The following is a 19,551-nucleotide window of genomic DNA, read 5'->3' on the forward strand; positions in this document are numbered from 1 at the left end:
ACCAATCTCGCGTTGGGTTAAACAACAACTTCAGTGACTAGCATTCAACATCTTTATCGAAAACAAATGGATTCAAGGTTCAAGGTTCAAGGTTTTTTATTAGAATGGTTTCATTGATTCGTGTTTTAATTCCATTAAATGCTTGAAAAATGTTTTCTGAAAGTTTCACTCCATTTCTTCGATGGCCATACTTCAACTTCAATCCAATTCGATGACCAAAAAAAAAAAGTTTTTTCTATAAAATGTAATGTGAAATTGGTTGAATAAGTCAGAATACTTAGTTTAATAGGAAGAAATCTCAATTTAATTAAATATAATATAAATAAATAAATAAATAGTATTAATTTTAGCAGTGCATTATTCAATCTACCTATGTATTTACTTTCGAAGTTTCACCGACTTTTCTTTCAAATTCAAAAAAATGGAAATATTTTAAAATATGATCTAAATTTAGACCATGCATTAGATAAGGTAAGTGGTGTGTTCTTCGGCGGCCACACAATGTCTTCAATCCATTGTAGATGCTTAAAAATCCTAGTATGTACAGATTTTGCGTTTGGAGCATTGCATATGTTCCCATGTCCAACAACGCCAAAAACTTGAGCCAAGCAATTTCCAAAACGAGGATGGGGTATAGCCAAAGGACCTCCTGAATCGCCTCTGCAAGCATCGCCAGCTTCTTTTGGATGTGATTTACCACCGCAAATGTGAAATGCTTTATTTAGTTTATAACGAGTGGAACTGCAGTTATTGATATTCAGTTGATTAGTATTAATTTTCATCAACTGATCACCAGTACCGCCCCAGCCGGCAATTGTGAAATAACGATGCTTATGCCCATAGCCACTAGGTAAGCAGGCTGGCATGATGTCCTTACTGAACTCCACCGAATTAACTAGTTCCAATATGCCAATGTCGTTCCAAACTCCTCCATCGTACGATGGGTGTCCTCTTCTGCTTTTCACCTCGATTTGCACTGCTTCAGATCGATTAGATGAGCCCACTCGAACATACATTGTCCTAGCCAAAAAATAGTACAATTAGTATTGATCTAATTACATTAATATGAAACGACTTTATTTTCAATGTCATACTCCTTATCTTCATCCTCTTCGCCGGTAATACAATGGGCAGCAGTTAAAACAAATTTGTGGTCTATTAATGTGCCGCCGCAATCGAAATCCACTTCTTCCATTTTCTCATGCTTACGTCCCACAGCCACAACATAGGGAAATTCATGTTTCTTTGCTCTCTTACCATTAAAAATCAATGGTTTCCCTTGACAATAATTAGTCGAGAAGTTATAGCAAGCTGTATAAATAAATTGGTAAAATTTAATATATGTACTTAATTCTTTTACAACTCTTGGGCGTGTAGTTGTGGCCTAACCTTGCGCAGATCGGGACTTGTTTTGTAATTGCTGATCATTGTAATTCCTACAGCAGACAATCGGGGGAGTGCGACTGCAATATTTCGGGCTCGGTTGTAGACATTCATGGGCTGGAACGCATTTGCCTTTCGTGCACTCTGTTGTCGGTCTTTTATTGAAATAATGAGTCTTGGAAATCCTCAAAAAAACCAAAAGCAATGCGAGAACTGGAAACAAATAATAAACTAATGAGCAAACTACAAACATTTCTCGCCGAAATTTGCAACATAGAACATAGAAAGTTAACGGAAGATGTCGATGCCAAATTTTGTCATATATTATTGTTAGATTTTCCCAAATGGTAGTTCCATCCGTTACTACATTGTAATTTCAATTGAATTAAATTAATATATGCCCTCTTAGCAAATATGACTGAAATGAGAATTTGCAAGCGTTTACAAATGGAAAATAAGAGTTTTGAATGGATAACATCCTTGTATTGAGTCCTAAAATTAAGTAAGTTGTCTTAAATTTATAATAACAAATGCATTTATGTATTTATATAAAAAATCTTTACATATGCAAAATCTGCAAATCTATATACCAAATTTGGTATCTCTAGCTTTTATAGTCCCCGAGATCTACATATGTAGGTGTTCATATTGACAAAGAGACAGTCATGCATTTTGGCGACTTTAACATATCATTTCACTCTGTAGGTGCATAATATCAAAAGCACAGTATTATATTATTATTTACATTTATCACTGTAGTAACATTGATCCCGTTGTTGATATCGATCGGAGAAATTTCAAGATGGTTATTTTGGTTTCTTGTTTTACCTTTAAGCATTAGTCCCTTTTGATTCATATTAATATGCAACACTCTTTAAAAAGCACACCCAACTCTGTACAGATTCGTAATTAAACTAGTTATAAAGAGAACAGTATTTTATTTGGAAAGTCAAAATTATTAATGCTTATGAGTAAATCCAGTGGTATGACGTCTGATTCATTGACCACAAATCTTGGATTTCCCCATTTAAGAATAAACCAGAGAGCCGGGGCTAACCCCGGCCGTGCCGAAGTTTGTATACCCTTGCAAGTTTTTTTGTTACCCCCACATTACCTTAAGTCGTCCATGTGGACAAATGTTTTATCTAAAAAGTGTAATTTATGGTATTGTAAACTGACAACACTTAACTTTAATAAAAATATCTTATAAAATGAAAAAGTAATTGAGAAAAGTCGCTGTTCATGACTATTGGGTGCTATGTACATAACTGATATAGTGATTCGGAGATACAACCCCTTCGATATGAAGCAGCCCACATGCGAAACTTAAGCACTGTGGCCTAAAAGGTCTGGGAGTTTCTGAAAAATTAATATACCCTCCTTGCAAGAGTATAAGCATGTGTACTCATGACGTATGTGATATATGTACATACATACATACACATATATGTATGTACGGTGTACGGTGTTCGTATCCACTGTACTTACTGATATTTTGTGAACCAAAACAAATAGTTATTATATTAATTAAATAATTTTATGTAAAGAGCTTGGAAATATATCGAAAGAAGGAAGTAATCGATCAATATAATATAATTTTTATGCATTTTCGTATGTATCGGTGTGTACCGATAGTGTTATGTATGTTTATACTATAGGGAAAGTGGATGGTTTTATGGCTAAGTTGTACATTTCGCGCATATATACATATGTATATAATAGTTTAATTAGTTATCGCATTGAGTCCGCGACACACCGAAAAAGTTTGTTTAGCTGTGTTGTTTACATGGCGACCGCAATCAAAATAATTTGAGTGCCAAATTTATGCCACATAATAAAGCTGGTTTAAACTCTAAACTTTGAATTACTGACTAAAACTTAACTATGATCTTTCAAAGTCAATATACATTACATAGTTACATGTCTGTAATACAGAAGTGTCCGATCGCGTAAAGCAGAAAATGCTGAATTATACCTTCTGCATCATTGGATTATGAGCTTTCGGTATGATATCTCCACCTAAAGCTATTTGTCACCGCAGGCAGATGAACGATACACTCATATACCCTTGCAGTTAGTTAATATTTAGTTAGATGAAGCAAGTAAGTCGACTCGTCGACTTGGGTATACCATACACCAGGTGAAACAAATATTTCAAATTTCGAAAACCAAATGTTTGTCTATTAAATTGTTTTTACATGTTTCATAGTATGTGCTATCTCGCTCGCTCTACGAACACACGAGCACTCTAGCGCCGCTACTAGCCAACGGCCAATTCTGGCCTTGTGGACCGCGTAGTAAAATACGTTCATACGCATATTTTGCATGTTTCTAGTCCGATTTCAATAAAATTTGGTAGTTTTGTAGAAATAGATAAGATTAATTAGTCTGCCGAATTAGGAAATCGGTTTTTTCTTAATTATGGAGGCGGAAGTGGGCGTGGCAAAATATGAAAATATATATACTCTGCGCGCATACTAAGCCAGTATACATACTAAATTTCGTGACTTTAGCTTTGTTTATTTTTGATAAAATCAGTTTTGTTTAATTTGCGGGGGCGGAAGTGGGCGTGGCAAAATTTTTAAATAGCCAGTTTCTGCGCGTCTATTACACTAGTCTGCATACCAAATTTGATGTCTCTAGCTATTATACTTTTTAAGAAAAACAGTTTATGTGATTCCTGGGGGCGTGGCAAAAAGTTTGAACAATTAATTTCTGCGCGCTAACTAATCGGGTATACAAACTAAATTTGATGTCTCTAGCTGTCATACTTTTTAAGAAAAACAGTTTTATGTGATTCCTGGGGGCGTAGGGGGGCGTGGCCGAAATTCCAATTAACTCTGTACATGTGCATAATACACGAGTATACATACCAAATTTGGTGGCTCTAGCTCTTATAGTCTCCGAGATCTGCGTGTTCATACAGACGGACGGACGGACGGACGGACGGACGGACGGACGGACAGACGGACATGGCTAGATCGACTCGGCTGTTGATCCTGATCAAGAATATATATACTTTATAGGGTCGGAGAAGCTTCCTTCTGCCTGTTACATACATTTTGGCGACTTTAATATACCATTTCACCCTATGGGTGTATGGTATAAAAATTGTATTTAGGTCTTTAAAATTAACAAAATGAATTTGTAGAATAAAAAAATCCTTTAAATCCTTTATTTAAATGGCAAATGTTCTATTTTATTTACAATCGTTTAGTCTTCTCCGATATCCTGTCTACATTTGCTATTTTACACCAATTTTTTGTTTCGTGCTAAACCTACCCTCTTTGTATTAGCTAAAGATATCTATGATTATATGTTTTATGTATCGTTTCGCAAAAAGGAACGTAAGTTCTGACTTTAAAATATTATATTTGGGATGGGTCTCTGCCAATTTCAAATGAATTTTCTAATATATTTTGGTGCGGTAGATTTAAAATTCTATAATATTACTTGCAGATAAATTAAAGTCCACTGACTGGAATGTTTTTGAACTTTCGTAACGGTAATTTTCCATTAGGACCTTCTTAAAGATGGAAGAAGAAATCGGGAAATTTGAAATATTACGTTATATTAAAGTTGTCGTTGGCACAAAAATGTCACAATGTAAATCAGGGCAAGACTCAGGCAAATTGCTCAACTCAAAGCTTTCCGACCAGAAATTTAATCAAGATGAATGCTGCAATTTGTGTGCCAAACCAAACGCGGCTTGGCTGTCAAATCTAATTTTGCTATTTATCATTTGGTTAACGTTTTAGCTCACAAAGAGAGAGCAACAGCAAAAGGAATGGCACGAGTAAGAGTAAAGGACAAACGACGAAGTAAAAGTGCGGCAGGCAACTTAATTTTTAATGAGTCAATTTGAATTTGACAAGGCCAAGAGGCAGCCCGCCAGCCACGCCCACAATGAATTTCACTTGGTCGTTTGTCGTTGCGTTATGCCAGTTGACAAATTAGCGCAACATCCGCAGAAGTCGAAGCGGAATTCATCAGCATCGCTCTGCGTCTCAGAGCAAGTCTCAGTCTCGGTCTCGGTCTCAGTTTGAACATCTAATTTCGATAATGAAATTCGGAAGTCGCTTATAATTTTCTTTATTTGCAACAACAAAAGCCGATGATGAGAGGCAACAACAGAACGCCAGTCAGCATTGGCCTAAGCTACAAAACTCTTAAGGGCGTAATTACCGTTAGCTATTATTAGAGCCGAATTGCGTGACTCGGGCCAAATTGAAGCGGGTGGCTATTTGAAAAGTTCATTGGAGACGCAAATTGGAATTGGAATTTGTTGTGTGTGATAAGAGAAAGCTAGAAAGAGAAGGGGCAAGAGCATGCGGGGGGCAAGTGGAGGGTTTGGAATATAAGGCACTGCACTAATCAACATTTTCACACGCCTGAGGTCTGGCATGCTCGAGGCAAATGTGCAAATTTGTTAATAAATTATATGGACTTCGGACATGTCCATAAAATCCAGAAACATAAAAAACAAAAAAGCTTTGGGCGCCAAAGCCAGGAAGGGAGTGAGGGGAATCTTTGTTAATTACAAAAGAAAAATTAATTGCGTGTAACTCTCACGATTAGAGTTGAGGCATATCTGAGCCGAAGTAGCAGCTGCCCAGATGGCCACAGAGCAAGCCAAAATGGGAATCATTATCAGCTGGGACAATAAAAGAAACGCTAGACTGAGACCCGAACTAAGTACACATAATGAATAGAAATGTGCCATAAACAACTGAAATGTTTGAGGTCCTTGGTTTCGCTTTACATGTGGAATGCCCCAGCTGGGTAATCGGCATTTTCTGGGCTGGTTCTCGGGTTTGGTATTCGGACTGTCATTTGCTCCTCATCGCATAATGTAAGAGTCTGCAGCCACGTTAGTAATCTGCTTTTTATTATACGAATACCATCATCGTCCTTCCGTGGATCCGTGCAAACGTGCGTGGCCTCCCTAAAGGCCGCAGGACTAGTAACTTTAGTCAACCTGTGAGTCAAATTTATTTAAATTTCGGTTACTTTTACCCATAAAATGCCAGCAAGTCAGCTGGAAAAAGTGTTTGCATTGAAATCGAAATCGAAAATAAATGAAATCCAAAAAGTTGAACTGAAGAAAGCTTAAAACTTATACATAAAAAATAAATATTTACAATAAAAAAATACTTTTACACTGAATTGTCTGATTTTAAATATTAAGCGAACAAATGTACCCATTTTGTTGATAAAAAATGATCGGAAACTATAAGTTAAGGTGACAAAAGCTTTTGAACTGTTGAAAAGCGATATAAACATTCATTATGCTTAAACAAACAGGGAACACTTACTGTTTGTCAATTACTTTAGTTTTGTTTAGACAAATAAATATGGATAAGTTTAAACTGATGAGTTATTGATGGGCATTCAGTATCTCAGTGGCAAGAATTTTATGGCCTATATCATTGATTTAACAATAAAACAACAAAATCATTACAATGCAGTTCTTGTTAGTTATTTCGATTTGCTTACTATATTTGTTTCAATTTGAGTTTGGTTTAGTTCCGACCACACAAGAACACACACACAATGGAAACAATAGAAGCTGCAACAGCAGTGACTGAATAAGTCAATCATGGGCATCCCAAGTTTGTGTGTTTGTAGCAATTATGGCCGATTGTATGGGCCATTGTTGTCCGGGCGGGTCGCTTTATTTAATAAGTTTGCTCTCGACTTGAGCTCATTTTCGGCCATCGAATGGATGACAAGGACTGCACTTGCTTTTGGCAAGCTGTCAAAGTTCTTGTTTGGAATAATCACTCAATTAAACTCCAACTGACCAAATGCCAAAGGCCAAAAAGCCATAGAGAAATACATCAACTTGCCAGAGAAGTTGTCCGTCTGTGTGCAAAAATTGAAAAATCAAGCTGAATACAAAACAAATAAATATACAAACACACATACACATAGAGTGAAATAACTTTGCACGCAATTTGTTGCACAAAAAAGAGACAGAAAAACTGCAAAGAGAGCGTGCCCGAAAAGGATAGACCTAGAGATAGAAAGGAGTTTCACTTGTATTTGTTTATTCCCAATTTGCTTACTTTGGCTTTTTGGCTCTGGCTGTGCGTTTGTCTGGAAACGTCAACGTCAACTTGTAGTGCCACGCCCACAAAAACCACAGGGTAAACAAAAGTTCTACATTCCCACTGCCACAGCCACTGCCATAAATTATGCGTTCCACTACCAACTGCAATCAAATCAAAACAAAAACAAAAAACAGAAGCTGAAAACGCAAAAAAGTTTGACTGTACTACAGCACAGTGCAGCAAAAAGGAAACACATTGTGGCACACTTGAAAGTCAATTCATTTAAAAATGTAATATAAACAGCAAGCCATCTAGGCATCCTGGCAACAACGCAGCCAACTAGCAAGCCAGTCAGAGGCCAAAAGTGGCAAAATTTTCTCTAGCTTCCTGGGCTTATGCTGCGTATGAGTTATGGCTGAGCAATATTTTTGTCTGTGTGTTCATAAGGCTCAAAAGCACTTGAAGTTTTTCAATTATATCCACCCACGTCAGCATTAGCAGAAACAGGCGTTGATGAAGGGGAAATATGTTAACATTGGCATTGATGAAACACAGCCTTTAAAATAAAGGACATTGATTATTGCTTATGATAAGATAAAACCAAGTCTAAGGTGACAAAAGTACGTCAGTTATCCATCGATTAAAGTAACATTGGATGCAGACTTGTTCTTATTACTAGATTCAGGAAAAATATCGAAAATTCTGAAAAAATATTTATTCAACTTTGTAATATAAAATTTGTTCATTGTGATTAATTTTCATTTTACTTTTTTCCTCGTATGAACTTAGAAAATGAGCTTCCCACATTTAAAGGAAAGGAAAGTTTTTAGAATCAATTTACTTGCTCTGTAACTAACTCGACCATGCCACGTCCGTTAGTTCACACCCAATCAGAACTGGCAAGTAAGTTTTCAGATGAGAGACTTGAGTTGTAGAATATTTATTAGCCATTGATGGCCATTGAAATATAGGGAAATATGGGAAGGATAATACGTTACGCATTTCGAAATTGCTTCGATTTGGTTGACCCATTTGGCATTTCTCATTGGAAGATTACATATTGAGTTGTAAGTATTTTCATTCATTAAGATTTATTTAATACACGTCCCTATTTAACGTCAAATGTCTTTGGGATGTGTGGCTGGAATTTACCCCTTGGGACCGATGTTAACCCAATTATCAAAAGAAAGTTTGTAACTTTAATTACCCACTTGGCATGTTTTTAAGCTCGAATCCTTCTCAAGTTCCAACTTGCGTCTGATGTAAATGCCATAGAAATTATTAATTGCCACATAACGCACACAAATTATGATTAATTATGCCGCACAATAGCTAAAGAAAACATACACAGACACACAGACACATTCAACGATGGGAAATCTGCTGAGCAAACAAACAAACAAAGCCACAATGTATCTATATATGTACATACATATCTGCTGTGTATGTATCTGTAACTCTTCCCCACTCCTTGCCACCCTCGTCACGAACTAATATGCCAGGCCTTGTCATGATTTATTATTTGCACTTGATAATGACGCATACGCCTGAAGAAGCGCCATTTCGGGTTGAGAGAGACGCGGTGGGGCAAGGACGAAAAAGTCGCTGAGATATTGCGATGCGAGCATTGACAGACGGATATCAAAACAAAGGCATTTGCGTTTGACCCTTGACCCCACTCTCAACTCCCACCTCGCTGCCAGGCAGGGAGTAGCCGACTCTTAGCTAGCTGGCTCTTATCAAAGTAACTGCAAATGGCGTGAAAGAATGCGCAACGCTTTATTTTTATGAGTGAGCAGATAAAAATGGGCAGGCAAGAGGGAACATGAGGCGTGGCATTATTATGCAGGCAGCATAATAAAATAAAAATGTTGAGCTGACGATAGGGGCCAACAAGAGAGACGGAGAATGCGATAGACGGGTGAGGAGTGGTGCTTTGGTGAGCAGCTTACAAGCAATGTAATATCAACATGACAGCCATAGAAAATGTTGTAGACGACGACGACGACGACGACGACCAAGCCACATAAAAAAGCGAGCAATTATGTTTCTGTGTGCGTGGATGAAGACCAAACGGGAACAGGACGAAACAAAATGGAATGGACGGGGGAACTTCTGAGCTGGGAATCGGGAGTCGAGAGAATTGGGAGTGTGGACCGTGCGGCATGTTTGTAAAGAGCTGCTAAGTAGGTAAGCGTATACACACATAGTTCTTCCCATTGTTGCTGTTGCTGTTGACGTTGCCGTTGTTTTGGTTGTTGGTTGTTGTTGCAGCATTGCCAGATGTAATCATGCCACAAGACGAGAAAAATGCTTTTATTAATTTTGTACATTTCAGCACAAAGCTGGCGAAGCAAATGGGTTCTCCGTCTCTGAGGCACGTCTTTTCTGGTCATCCCACTTTCAATGTGTCTGCCACAGTCTAAATGTATGTGTGAATTCTACAATTGTGTTTGGCAATTAAGTGAAAACTTACTGAACATATGAAAGCGGTTTGTTTAGGCCCTTGCACAAATTTCCATCTGGAAATCAAAACCGCAAAAACCATTTGAATACAATTTGATTTAGTTTCACTAATCACTCAATTTGTTTGCCCAAGAACCTATGTATATTTCAAGCACATATCTATTTCACATACTGAGCAGTCTGTTTAAGATGGATTAGTAATAACCCTTTTCGAATGTCGGCCTGATGAATTTTAATTATGCATTTGGGCCAAGTTTTGCCATTGCCTTGCCTTGTCTTCATGCTAGAAAACAAAAATTAAAAAACAAGAAGGAAACATTACAAATGAAAAGCATAAATATATTAAATACATAAATAAGTTATACACAACTGGCATTTTTGGCAGAACTTTAACAGAGATAAATAAAGTAGTAAAAGTAATATTAGATAAATCGATTATAAGACTACCACTTGGCCACCATCCATCTTTAATCAAAACTACCTAAAATTCTGCCCATCACTTCCATAGAAGATTGAGTTCGTTTATGCAATGGCAGAAAAAAATTAAATGGAAGAAGGGTTAGGAACCTTAAAAAAGTGATGTGAATATATGTATAATATGATGAGCATTGTGAGTATAACAGTGACCTAAAACAAAATACTTAGTTCGTTCTAATGGCGACAACTTATTTGCTAGAACTACGAAAGATCACAAATAGGACATTAATTAATCCGCGCGTTCTTTCATTTCTATTGGTTAAATGGAGGAAGTATCAAAACTTTTTGGAAAAAGCACTTAAATGGTTTTGCAAAGTTGTAGCGGAGCTCTTTCAATTTTTGAAGATAATTTAAAAATATCAAAGAAGTTAAATTCGGCTATGCCGAAGTTTATATACCCTTGCAGTCCTTGACAATAATAATTTCACATGTTCAAAATTTATTTTCTGCAACTCAATTCATTAATATACAAACAAAACAATTTTACTCTTCATACTATGTACAATTTGTTCTTCTTCTTCCCTCATTCCCTAAGCAAAGCAACGCACGCATACACATACAGTTTATGTAGCGTTGCGTCTGTGTGTGTATGCATGTGCTCTGTTGATTTGATGATGACGTAGTAGGCAGCAAGCAGAGCTGCCGGCAGCGATTGAACCGATTTATATAGACTGTAACTTGTGTTCTATTTATCCGATCAGGGTCAAATTTTGGGATCTGAGATTTTATATCAAATTCTATATTGGTAAATTTCATGGGGATACTCCAATTTTTGCAAAAATTTTTGTTCCAGAGTTATATGATATAGTAGTCCGATCCCAAAGATTTTCATACTTTATCTCACCCGGGTAAAAAAAAGCTCCCAAAAAAATTTCATCCCGATAGCTCTTAAGATGGCTGAGTAAAACGCGTACGCACCGACGGACAGACGGACAGACGGTCAGACGGACAGACGGACATGGCTATATCGACTTAGCTTCTCATGCTGATCAAGAATATATATGCTTTATGGGGTCGGAATCTGACCAATTTTATAATACCCTCTGCAAGGGTATAATAAGTCTTTAGGGGCAACTAGCGAACTAGCATTAGACAATTTCAATGACAAATTTAATGTTTCTTGGAATTTGTTTTGTGGACATCTATATAACGAGAGAATAGTTGTGAAATAGTTATTATAAAATAGAAATCAGCTCTCAAGAGTAGCACCACAATTATTAAGCGACTTTTCTCAAACTGTTATTACGGCTGAGCATTAGAAGAGCAGGCAGGATAGTTCGAGCTAAATTATGATTACTACAAAATAAAAACAACCAGGGCCCCGGGGCTAACATCGACCGCGCCGCAGTTTGTTTACCCTTACACGTTTTTTTGTTATTCTTCCTATATCCATCAATGAAAAAAAATGTCATTTAACATGCCATTTTATCGAATTCGTCACAGCAATTAAGATATATTAAATATTAACTTTTATGACAATAGCTTAGAAAAAACGAAGTTGTTGGCAAAAGTGACAGTTCGTGACTTGCCATTCGTATGCGAGCTATATCTTATTGTGGTCCGATACGGCTGAATCCGATATATACAAGCCGTGCAGTATATAGAAGGCTACATGCAACGCTGTAGCTCTAACGGGCTGTATATGAAATCGTCTCGTCGTACTGATCAAGAATATATATATGTCGGAGCGTCGCCCGCATTATTTAACTCACTCATGTTCTTTACTGTTTTTTTTACTTTGCCCTTTCACTATTTCACTTATATTCTCGAAGTGTGCGGCTAGTTCCCGGGGAGTTTGTTAACTGAGCTCTCTAGCCCGAAGCCCCCCTTAGTTGCTAAGGTTGCTTAGATGCTCAACCAGGGCTACAACTGACGCACCTATCCATCCATTAAAACTAACTAGTTGGCTTTGACTTAGTAGTCATTTAACCAACACTATCCGACATATACTTTATATGGTCGGAGATGCTTCCTTCTATGCGTTACACACATCTGACCAATATCAAGCCATTTTGCAAGGGTATAAAAAGAATCTATTCCATTAATGTTAGAGTAGTCGTGTCCTTCTCAGAGTCGATTTAAATTAGTATCAGTCATTTTACTTACAAGCCACATATGATGTAATGTATAAATTGATTTTATAAAATCATGGGCAAGTGAGCTATATGTAGTACGAGTTTTCTTAATGAATCACTGTTATCGAATATTGTTAGGGTCTAGTCTTGAAAATGAAATCAATACCATTAAAGTTGAAATAAGCAACTCACATCCTTCCAGCGTTAATTATTATTCAATATAAAACGACAAACCAAAATTCGCTTCGCACATTTCCTGTAACCAGATTTTGGGGCATCCGCAGTGATATGGCAGAATTCAATGCTGATTAACGATTGGGCCATGGCAACCATCAGTGAACCTCCGCCAAGTCATAAAAGGTATACACACACACACACACACATGCACGCACAGCGTGAACTATCTCAAATTAAAGTGCTGTGGCATGTAGTTCAGTCCGTCTCCCTCTCGAAATGATTCTGCTTGTGTGTCTCTATAGCTATGCACTGCCAGATTGCTGGCAATATGAGAACTGTCACATGACACGGCAGCAACGGAAATTCTTGCCAAAGTTTATTAATTAATTTTGTTGATTTTGTCACGTGCTCGTAATTTCGGTAAAATCCACAAAATCACATACACACTTTCAGCAAGGACCTAGGGCATGAGCTAAAACCAAAGCCAGGACAAAATAGTTACTAAAAGTCAACCAAAGATTCAAACTTGTGGATGACGGTGCGTGACGGGGGGGCCCAAGGTTTTGGGCAAGTCGTAGCCAGAGAACAAGGGAGAGCAGGAGATGGAGCCAACGCACTGGCCGAAGCAGAAGCAGAACCAGGGCAGCATCCATTAGTCAAATGGCTTTCAGTTGGCTCTTGTTAGTTGGTTTCAGGTGGCCAGTGTCGTTCCCGTTGCTACTTACGCCCCGCTGGCACTTTTTGGCCACAACACACTAAACATTATATTATGTTTATGTTTATGACGATTATTGTTATTGCATTTTGCTTCAGCACAAAAGTCAATTAAATGGTTTTGTGGAAACCATTTGTTCATAATTCGATTATGTTTCGGTTTTGTGGGTTGTTATTTTCATTTGTGTGTGTGTGGGTGTGGGTGTATTTTTTCCTGGTGCTTTGTTTGGGGCGGGGCAGTATTCAATAATCTTGTTTTGTGTATTATTAAAATTTTAATATGTTTAAACAGTTGTGCATGCTTATTGCGCAATTAACTTCATCAATACCAATCGGCTTATGGAAAAGCGCTGGAAAGTATGCTACGGCCACAATGGCAGAGTTAATTAATCAAACAACAGGGTGATTCAATACAACTATCTCAAGTCATAAGGGCGAGTCCATGAGACATGAAGAAACAGAAATCGTTGTCCAAGGCATTGCAGCGGACAAAACACATTCTGAAATCCATTTCTGCCTTTACATATTGGTTGATTCATTTCAATAGTTCACCCTGTATGAAAGTTTAATATGCATACATTTTATTGATTCGCACATGTGTTGTCTGATTATTTTTGTACATGGATGCACTTAAATTGCTTTTTCAACCTCGACCCAGCAGTACTCGTTTTACTGCTTCCCCGGCACATGGCCCTGACCCTAAGCTGGACTCCAAGTGTCCTCAACTTCCATCTATGTTTTAGCAATTGCTGCTTAGTTTTTGTCTGATGATGATGATGCTGTTGATGTTCCTGTTGCCACTGTCAGGGCTCAGCTAATGGACTTTCGGCTATCCTAATGATGGCTCCGTTTGACATCTCCACTCATACCCCCTTTCTTTGGGAAACGCATATGAGGGTCAGGCATAATCCACTGTTATGCTTGGCATTGTTAGTTTTGGGCTACAACTGCTTTTAGATTCACATTGCGGCCATCAATTGTGCATTGAACTGTGCAAATGTTTGTAGAAATACACACAGGAAGGCACACATCCAAGCATACATACATCTACAACCACACCCACACCCACATACATACAAGCAGATGATTGTTTGCTCTATGGGATTCTTATTCTTTGTTTTGCTGCAAGCATGCGCATGACCCCCCAAGAAGTGTCTTGAGGTTATTTTTCTACATTTTCATAGTAGCAGCAGTATTTCCACTTGCACTCCTCCTCCTAGTTACTCCCATTGTAATTTGATGTTGTACGATTTTCAATTTCCCCCATAAACGATGCCTGTGCTTAAACAAACTGGGGAAATTATGCTGACACATTTAAAATGCAATAAAAGTGGGCAGGATCTGGGGTATTTGGGGGGCGTCTCTTCTCGTTCCTTTCCTTTTTTTGTACGCTCTGCAAAATGTCAAACATGTCAATCAAAAGTCATTTGCTATGCGGGCAGCATACCGTGAGGCGTATTGAATTGGCCCAACAGTTTGGCGCTTGTCCCATATTTGAACTGCATTTTGAAAACAGCCCCTACCCCAACCCCAAAACCAAATTTTCCATCTCGAATTCCCTGTTGTTTTGCCAACGCTTCTTTAGAGGACACGTTGATGAAATATGTCAGCTCTACAATTTAGAATTGCGTCTCTATGGCAGGCAAATCCGCTTTGTGTTGGGCTGACAGTTCTTCTTTCGATATAGTTTCAATCACTATTGTCTGTGTTAGTCTTTCAGAAAATAAAAACATAAATTTACATAGCATTACTACACATTACTACACATCCTAGACAAATAACAGTTCGTTCCACCAACATCAATGTATTCATAAATTACATATTTGTTAGGCGAATTCAATTAATACAATTATTCTAGCTCTTTTCTTAATCGGTGTATTTAATCAATCAATTTTAATTAGTAGCTTGTCATTACTTTACGTGCACCTGAAGCTAATGCTAATGTTAAGGACATCTGCCGTAGGCTTGAATAGCAATCCGCTCATCCATTATGTTTTGTCATGCTAAGTTCTCAACTATTTTTCAAATCGTTTTGATCGAATCGAATTTTATTTCTTACTTTCGATTTTACACAAAATTTGTCCACTTTAATTCTCGAATTGGGGAGCGAGGAAGAAATATAAATCTTCTCCTCTCCTAAACTCTGGTATTGCAAACATTCAACATTTATAGTTGTATTATTGTTAAAATGGTTTTATATGATATGGCCTTTACAATTCGAGCGGTCTCTAGTACAGTCTGATTCAAATAGCTTTTAAGAGTAGCTGCTTACCTCTTTTTGCTGTCCATAAAATAACCTTTATTGTAAAATCAGGCTCGAGCCGACTTCCAGATGCTAGTATTTCCTTGAGCTTTCTAGCCTCATATCAAATTCCTATTTTTATCTCTGACCTTGATAACAAAGTGAATTACATATGAGGGCAATTTGAGTTTTGAATTTTTCTTACCTCTAGCTCTGGCATCTGCTTAGAAAGAGTTGATAAGTTAACATTGAGATTAGTTACAGAAAGTAGTTGACTTTTTTTTTTAAATAGTTGTGTAATGCGAATTAGTTCCATTATTTTACTTATTCAAACCGATATAAGTTATGGCCTGTATCTATATACAGTTCGATCTGCCAATGCACGTATATATATATATCTACATATATATATAGACTCGGCTTGTTTTTGTGTATAGGGCGTTTGATTTGTTTGTCGATGCATGTTGCGTTGTATGCTGTGGGCGATTCGTGTGCCTTTAGAACTCACTCTAAAGGGCGTGTTTGTTGGATTTGAAATTTGTGTAAATTGAATTTATTGAAGTCTAATATTCGTACGTGTGTGCGTACGTAGTTCCGTTCTATTGGGAATGCCTAACTTTGCTGACAGCTATCAATATATCGATGTGTGTGTGTGTGTGTAAGAGAGAGAGAGAGTTGAAGAAAGGTGAAGACGTTTGATGTCAAAATTGCTGCAAGGCATTTTTTATTATTGAATCGAACGTGCGTCGGTGTTAGTTGCCCTGTGCATGGCCATGTCTGTGTGCATGAGTTTGTGTGTCTTTGTGTGTTATCAATTTGTTCCTGTATGTGGGATATTTATAGTCTACTTAAAGGATTCCGCCTCAAAGCAATTTCGAACTGGTAGCCCCCTCGGATTTTGATGCCAGCAAACGCCATCTGGAAGGATTTTGTGAAGCAACCGTGCACATCAACTGAAGACAAACAGTCTGACTATGCCGAAAAGGGGTGATTACGCGTGCCAGTCTCTGTCACTGTGCGAGTGTGTGTGTGTGTCTGGGTGTATTGTGGGTGCTGATAGGCTCCACCACAACCGCAATGCTGAAAAAACAACACCACAGCCTGCGCCAACGCCAACGTTACCGCCAACGACTTTATTTCGAATACATTTACATTTTGTGGCATTTACGTTGAAATTTTAATTGGAATTTACTTTGCGACTTTTGGGTAGCTGCGTAGCATTTAATTTATGGTTGTTGAAACTTTTTTTTTGTCTTGTCTTGTTTTGTTTTGTTTTGTTGCTGTCTTCCGCTTTGTTGACAAGCAAATTTGCCATGCATTTAATAGCTTAGACAAAGCCGAGCGGGTTGTCACGCTAATATCGAGAGCTCTGTGTAAAAATTGTAACCCAATAACACACTTCTTACATGGCTGCCACTGTTAACAGTTAACAGTTGCACTCACTGTTGTGTCTTTGTAAGCATTGAGTGAGCGGATTTCCCCGGTCGTGGATGTTTGAGTGCACCATGCGCGCATCTCTGAGTGACTCTCAGCAGAAGACGATTTTATCGAACAAAAGGTTCTCGCTCAATTCAAGAGTCTCTATCCAAGTATGTCAGTGTGTGTGCCTGTGTGTGCGCGGGTGTGTGAAAATTCTGAGCGTCGTCTGTGTGTCTATGTCGAGCTTCGTGCGGCGCTCACAAAAATTCGGTAGTTCATTCGTTTGTGAACCGTCTGGTGCGTTGCCACGTCGTTGCCGTTGCTTATCGTTCGTTCGCTCGTCCATTACATTACGTTGGCTGCTGTCATTCGCAATCGCATGCTGAGAGTAAGCAGCAGCAGCAGCAGCAGCACCATTCGCATCGGCAGCAGCCTCAATAGCATCAATAGTGGCCAAGCAAATTAATGGATATTGTTGCAGATTACAGGCGCACACTGATTGCTTACAACGGTAAATCTTTCCTTCTCCTTTACACAAAAACGCACACACACACACACATACATACACAATGAGATACGCAGTGGTTCGTGCGTGCCATTGCGTATACGCAGCGTTACCGCTTGATGGCATTGCGCGTTTGCTTCCGCCGTCGTTGCCGCCGTTAATGCCGTTGCCTCTGAAACTGCAGGGCCCTGAAATATCGTACAATTCGTGTTGTGCCAATTCTCAAACTGCAATAAAATGAGATGAAATAATCCATTGTCTCCGCCTCCCGCTCTGTCGCCGCCGTCGGTTTGTCTTTGCCGTTAACGTTGCCATCGTCGAGTGCAGCAGCCTTCAGATACAAAAATTGTCTGGCGCTAAATTGTTATTGTTGGTGTAGTCGTTGGTCCGCATTTGCGTTTCTTTTTTTTTGCATTTACCTTTTGTGTCATAATTTTATTATTTTCTCGAATTTGTCGTTTATAAAAATAAATATTCTAAATGTTGTCGCGCAAAAATATTGAAATTGACGCCACACATTGCACGTTCGCAAACGTTTTATGGCTAAACATGCGAATTAAATATACAACAATATAGTGCAAGAACGCAGTGCAAATGCTTAATTATTTGTATTATGTGATAACCAATGTAGTCGACCAGTTTTGCAATGCAAAAAACACAACAAAAAATTAAAAAGCAATAACAAAACAAACAGCAAAAACATTTACTATATGACATGGAGCGATAACAGGAATAATAAGAAAGAACTGCCAAACAAATCACCGACGGCAGCCGGCGAGACAGCGAGCAGCTTTACTTGACAGAGGCATTACATACTCAATTCTTCACTCAGTGTGCCTCGTGAATGTCTCAGAAATCTACAACACACACACTCACACATGGAAAAATGCCGCAGGGCAGTGCAATCAAAGTTGTTCGCCTTGATGCCATCCAGGGAGGGATCGAGGGGTGTATTAGAAGGGAACGGAAGTGTTGATATTGCCCTTGCTCAGTGGAAATCGTCATCTCATAACGACTTAAGCTTCTCAGCACGCAGTCTGACTAAGCTCAGCTGAGCAGCATAGTCAGCAATTCTGCAGGAGCATCTCGTACAAGACATCACATACTCCCACCACCCTACCAAGCCCACCTCTTCATACCTACATACATATCGCCCCAAGGGTCACACACTACTTAAAGCCATAACAAACACATGCGCAGGAGCAGGACGATGATACCAGGCCAAAGTCATTTCTTCAAACGTCTTCATTGAACACTTTGTCCCATCAAACCTTCTACCTTCTGCGGCTGCGGCTGCTCCTCCTCCTCCTCCTAGACTCTACACATGGACTATAAACCAGTGCATTGAGTGATTTTATTTATTTATGCCTTCTATTTATTTTCTATTTATTCGATTTGCATTTCACTCTGTTCCCGCCCCTGACCCTGTCTCTGCGCTCTCAAGCGTTACCAAAAAAATAAAAATCTCAAGATTTAAAATGCAAATTTTCCCGCCATTCATAGAGCAATTCCATTACAGTGTGTGTGTGTGTGAGTGCGTGAAAGCGCGGATATCGTGCCATCCAAATGATTTGTTTGTCTGTTTACTTGGCTTTTCACGAGTCTTGAATTCGAGTTGCATCTCCAAGTAAAGCCAGATGGGATCCATTCGAAAATGGTGAGTAGCATGTATTTTACATATAAAAACCGATAGCAATAGTTACTAACTGCTGTCAGTGATAGTATTAAGTTCAATATAGGTTTCTATTACAGAGTAGTACAATTTATTTCCCATTAACCGCTAGCTTATTATCAAGAATCATCCGACATACAATCAAAGAGTTTCCTTTTCAACGTATTTGAGCCGCATTGGATTCAGAATCAAAATATGGCTAGAAGCTGATATGCTATGCATGGTATGTAGCTCGTTATTCCATTATGTTTGATGGATTCTTTAAATGCCTTTTAGAATTAATTTATTCTTGGTAACCAAGGAAACTAGTTTATAGACACAGATAAAGTTTTCCAAACGTTTTTTAAAAGTGGTAAAAACCTCACTGT

At 38.3% G+C, this 19,551-nt stretch overlaps 2 protein-coding genes and 1 long non-coding RNA gene across 6 annotated transcripts in view; 1 reads left to right on the forward strand and 2 right to left on the reverse strand.

The window, feature by feature from the left end:
- Nucleotides 1–413: 413 nt before the first annotated feature.
- LOC137582295 (venom serine protease Bi-VSP-like) lies at nucleotides 414–1,470 on the reverse strand. Its single transcript, XM_068296775.1, has 3 exons — nucleotides 1,390–1,470; nucleotides 1,095–1,311; nucleotides 414–1,020 (listed from the first exon to the last, which is right to left on the reverse strand). The coding sequence occupies exons 2-3, from the start codon at nucleotides 1,193–1,195 to the stop codon at nucleotides 414–416; spliced, it is 708 nt and encodes a 235-aa protein (XP_068152876.1). The 5' UTR covers nucleotides 1,196–1,311; nucleotides 1,390–1,470.
- Nucleotides 1,471–1,564: 94 nt separating this feature from the next.
- On the reverse strand, nucleotides 1,565–17,668 carry LOC137582447 (uncharacterized). Of its 4 annotated transcripts, XR_011033286.1 has the most exons (4): nucleotides 17,573–17,645; nucleotides 15,793–16,096; nucleotides 15,618–15,736; nucleotides 10,168–10,185 (listed from the first exon to the last, which is right to left on the reverse strand). It is a non-coding gene; the product is annotated as an uncharacterized lncRNA (long non-coding RNA). The 4 variants fall into 4 exon arrangements; XR_011033288.1 differs by lacking the exon at nucleotides 10,168–10,185 and adding an exon at nucleotides 1,565–1,596 and having other exon boundaries at nucleotides 15,793–17,668; XR_011033285.1 differs by having other exon boundaries at nucleotides 15,793–17,654.
- Octbeta2R (Octopamine beta2 receptor) overlaps nucleotides 17,201–19,551 on the forward strand; it is a 44,108-nt gene continuing 41,757 nt past the window's right edge. Inside the window, exon 1 of the mRNA XM_068296987.1 lies at nucleotides 17,201–17,517. The gene's annotated coding sequence lies outside the window, so the exon portion shown is untranslated. The remainder of the gene's footprint in view (nucleotides 17,518–19,551) is intronic.

This window comes from Drosophila tropicalis, unplaced genomic scaffold, assembly GCF_018151085.1.
Source record: "Drosophila tropicalis isolate 14030-0801.00 unplaced genomic scaffold, ASM1815108v1 contig_859, whole genome shotgun sequence".
Taxonomy (NCBI): Eukaryota; Metazoa; Arthropoda; class Insecta; order Diptera; family Drosophilidae; genus Drosophila; species Drosophila tropicalis.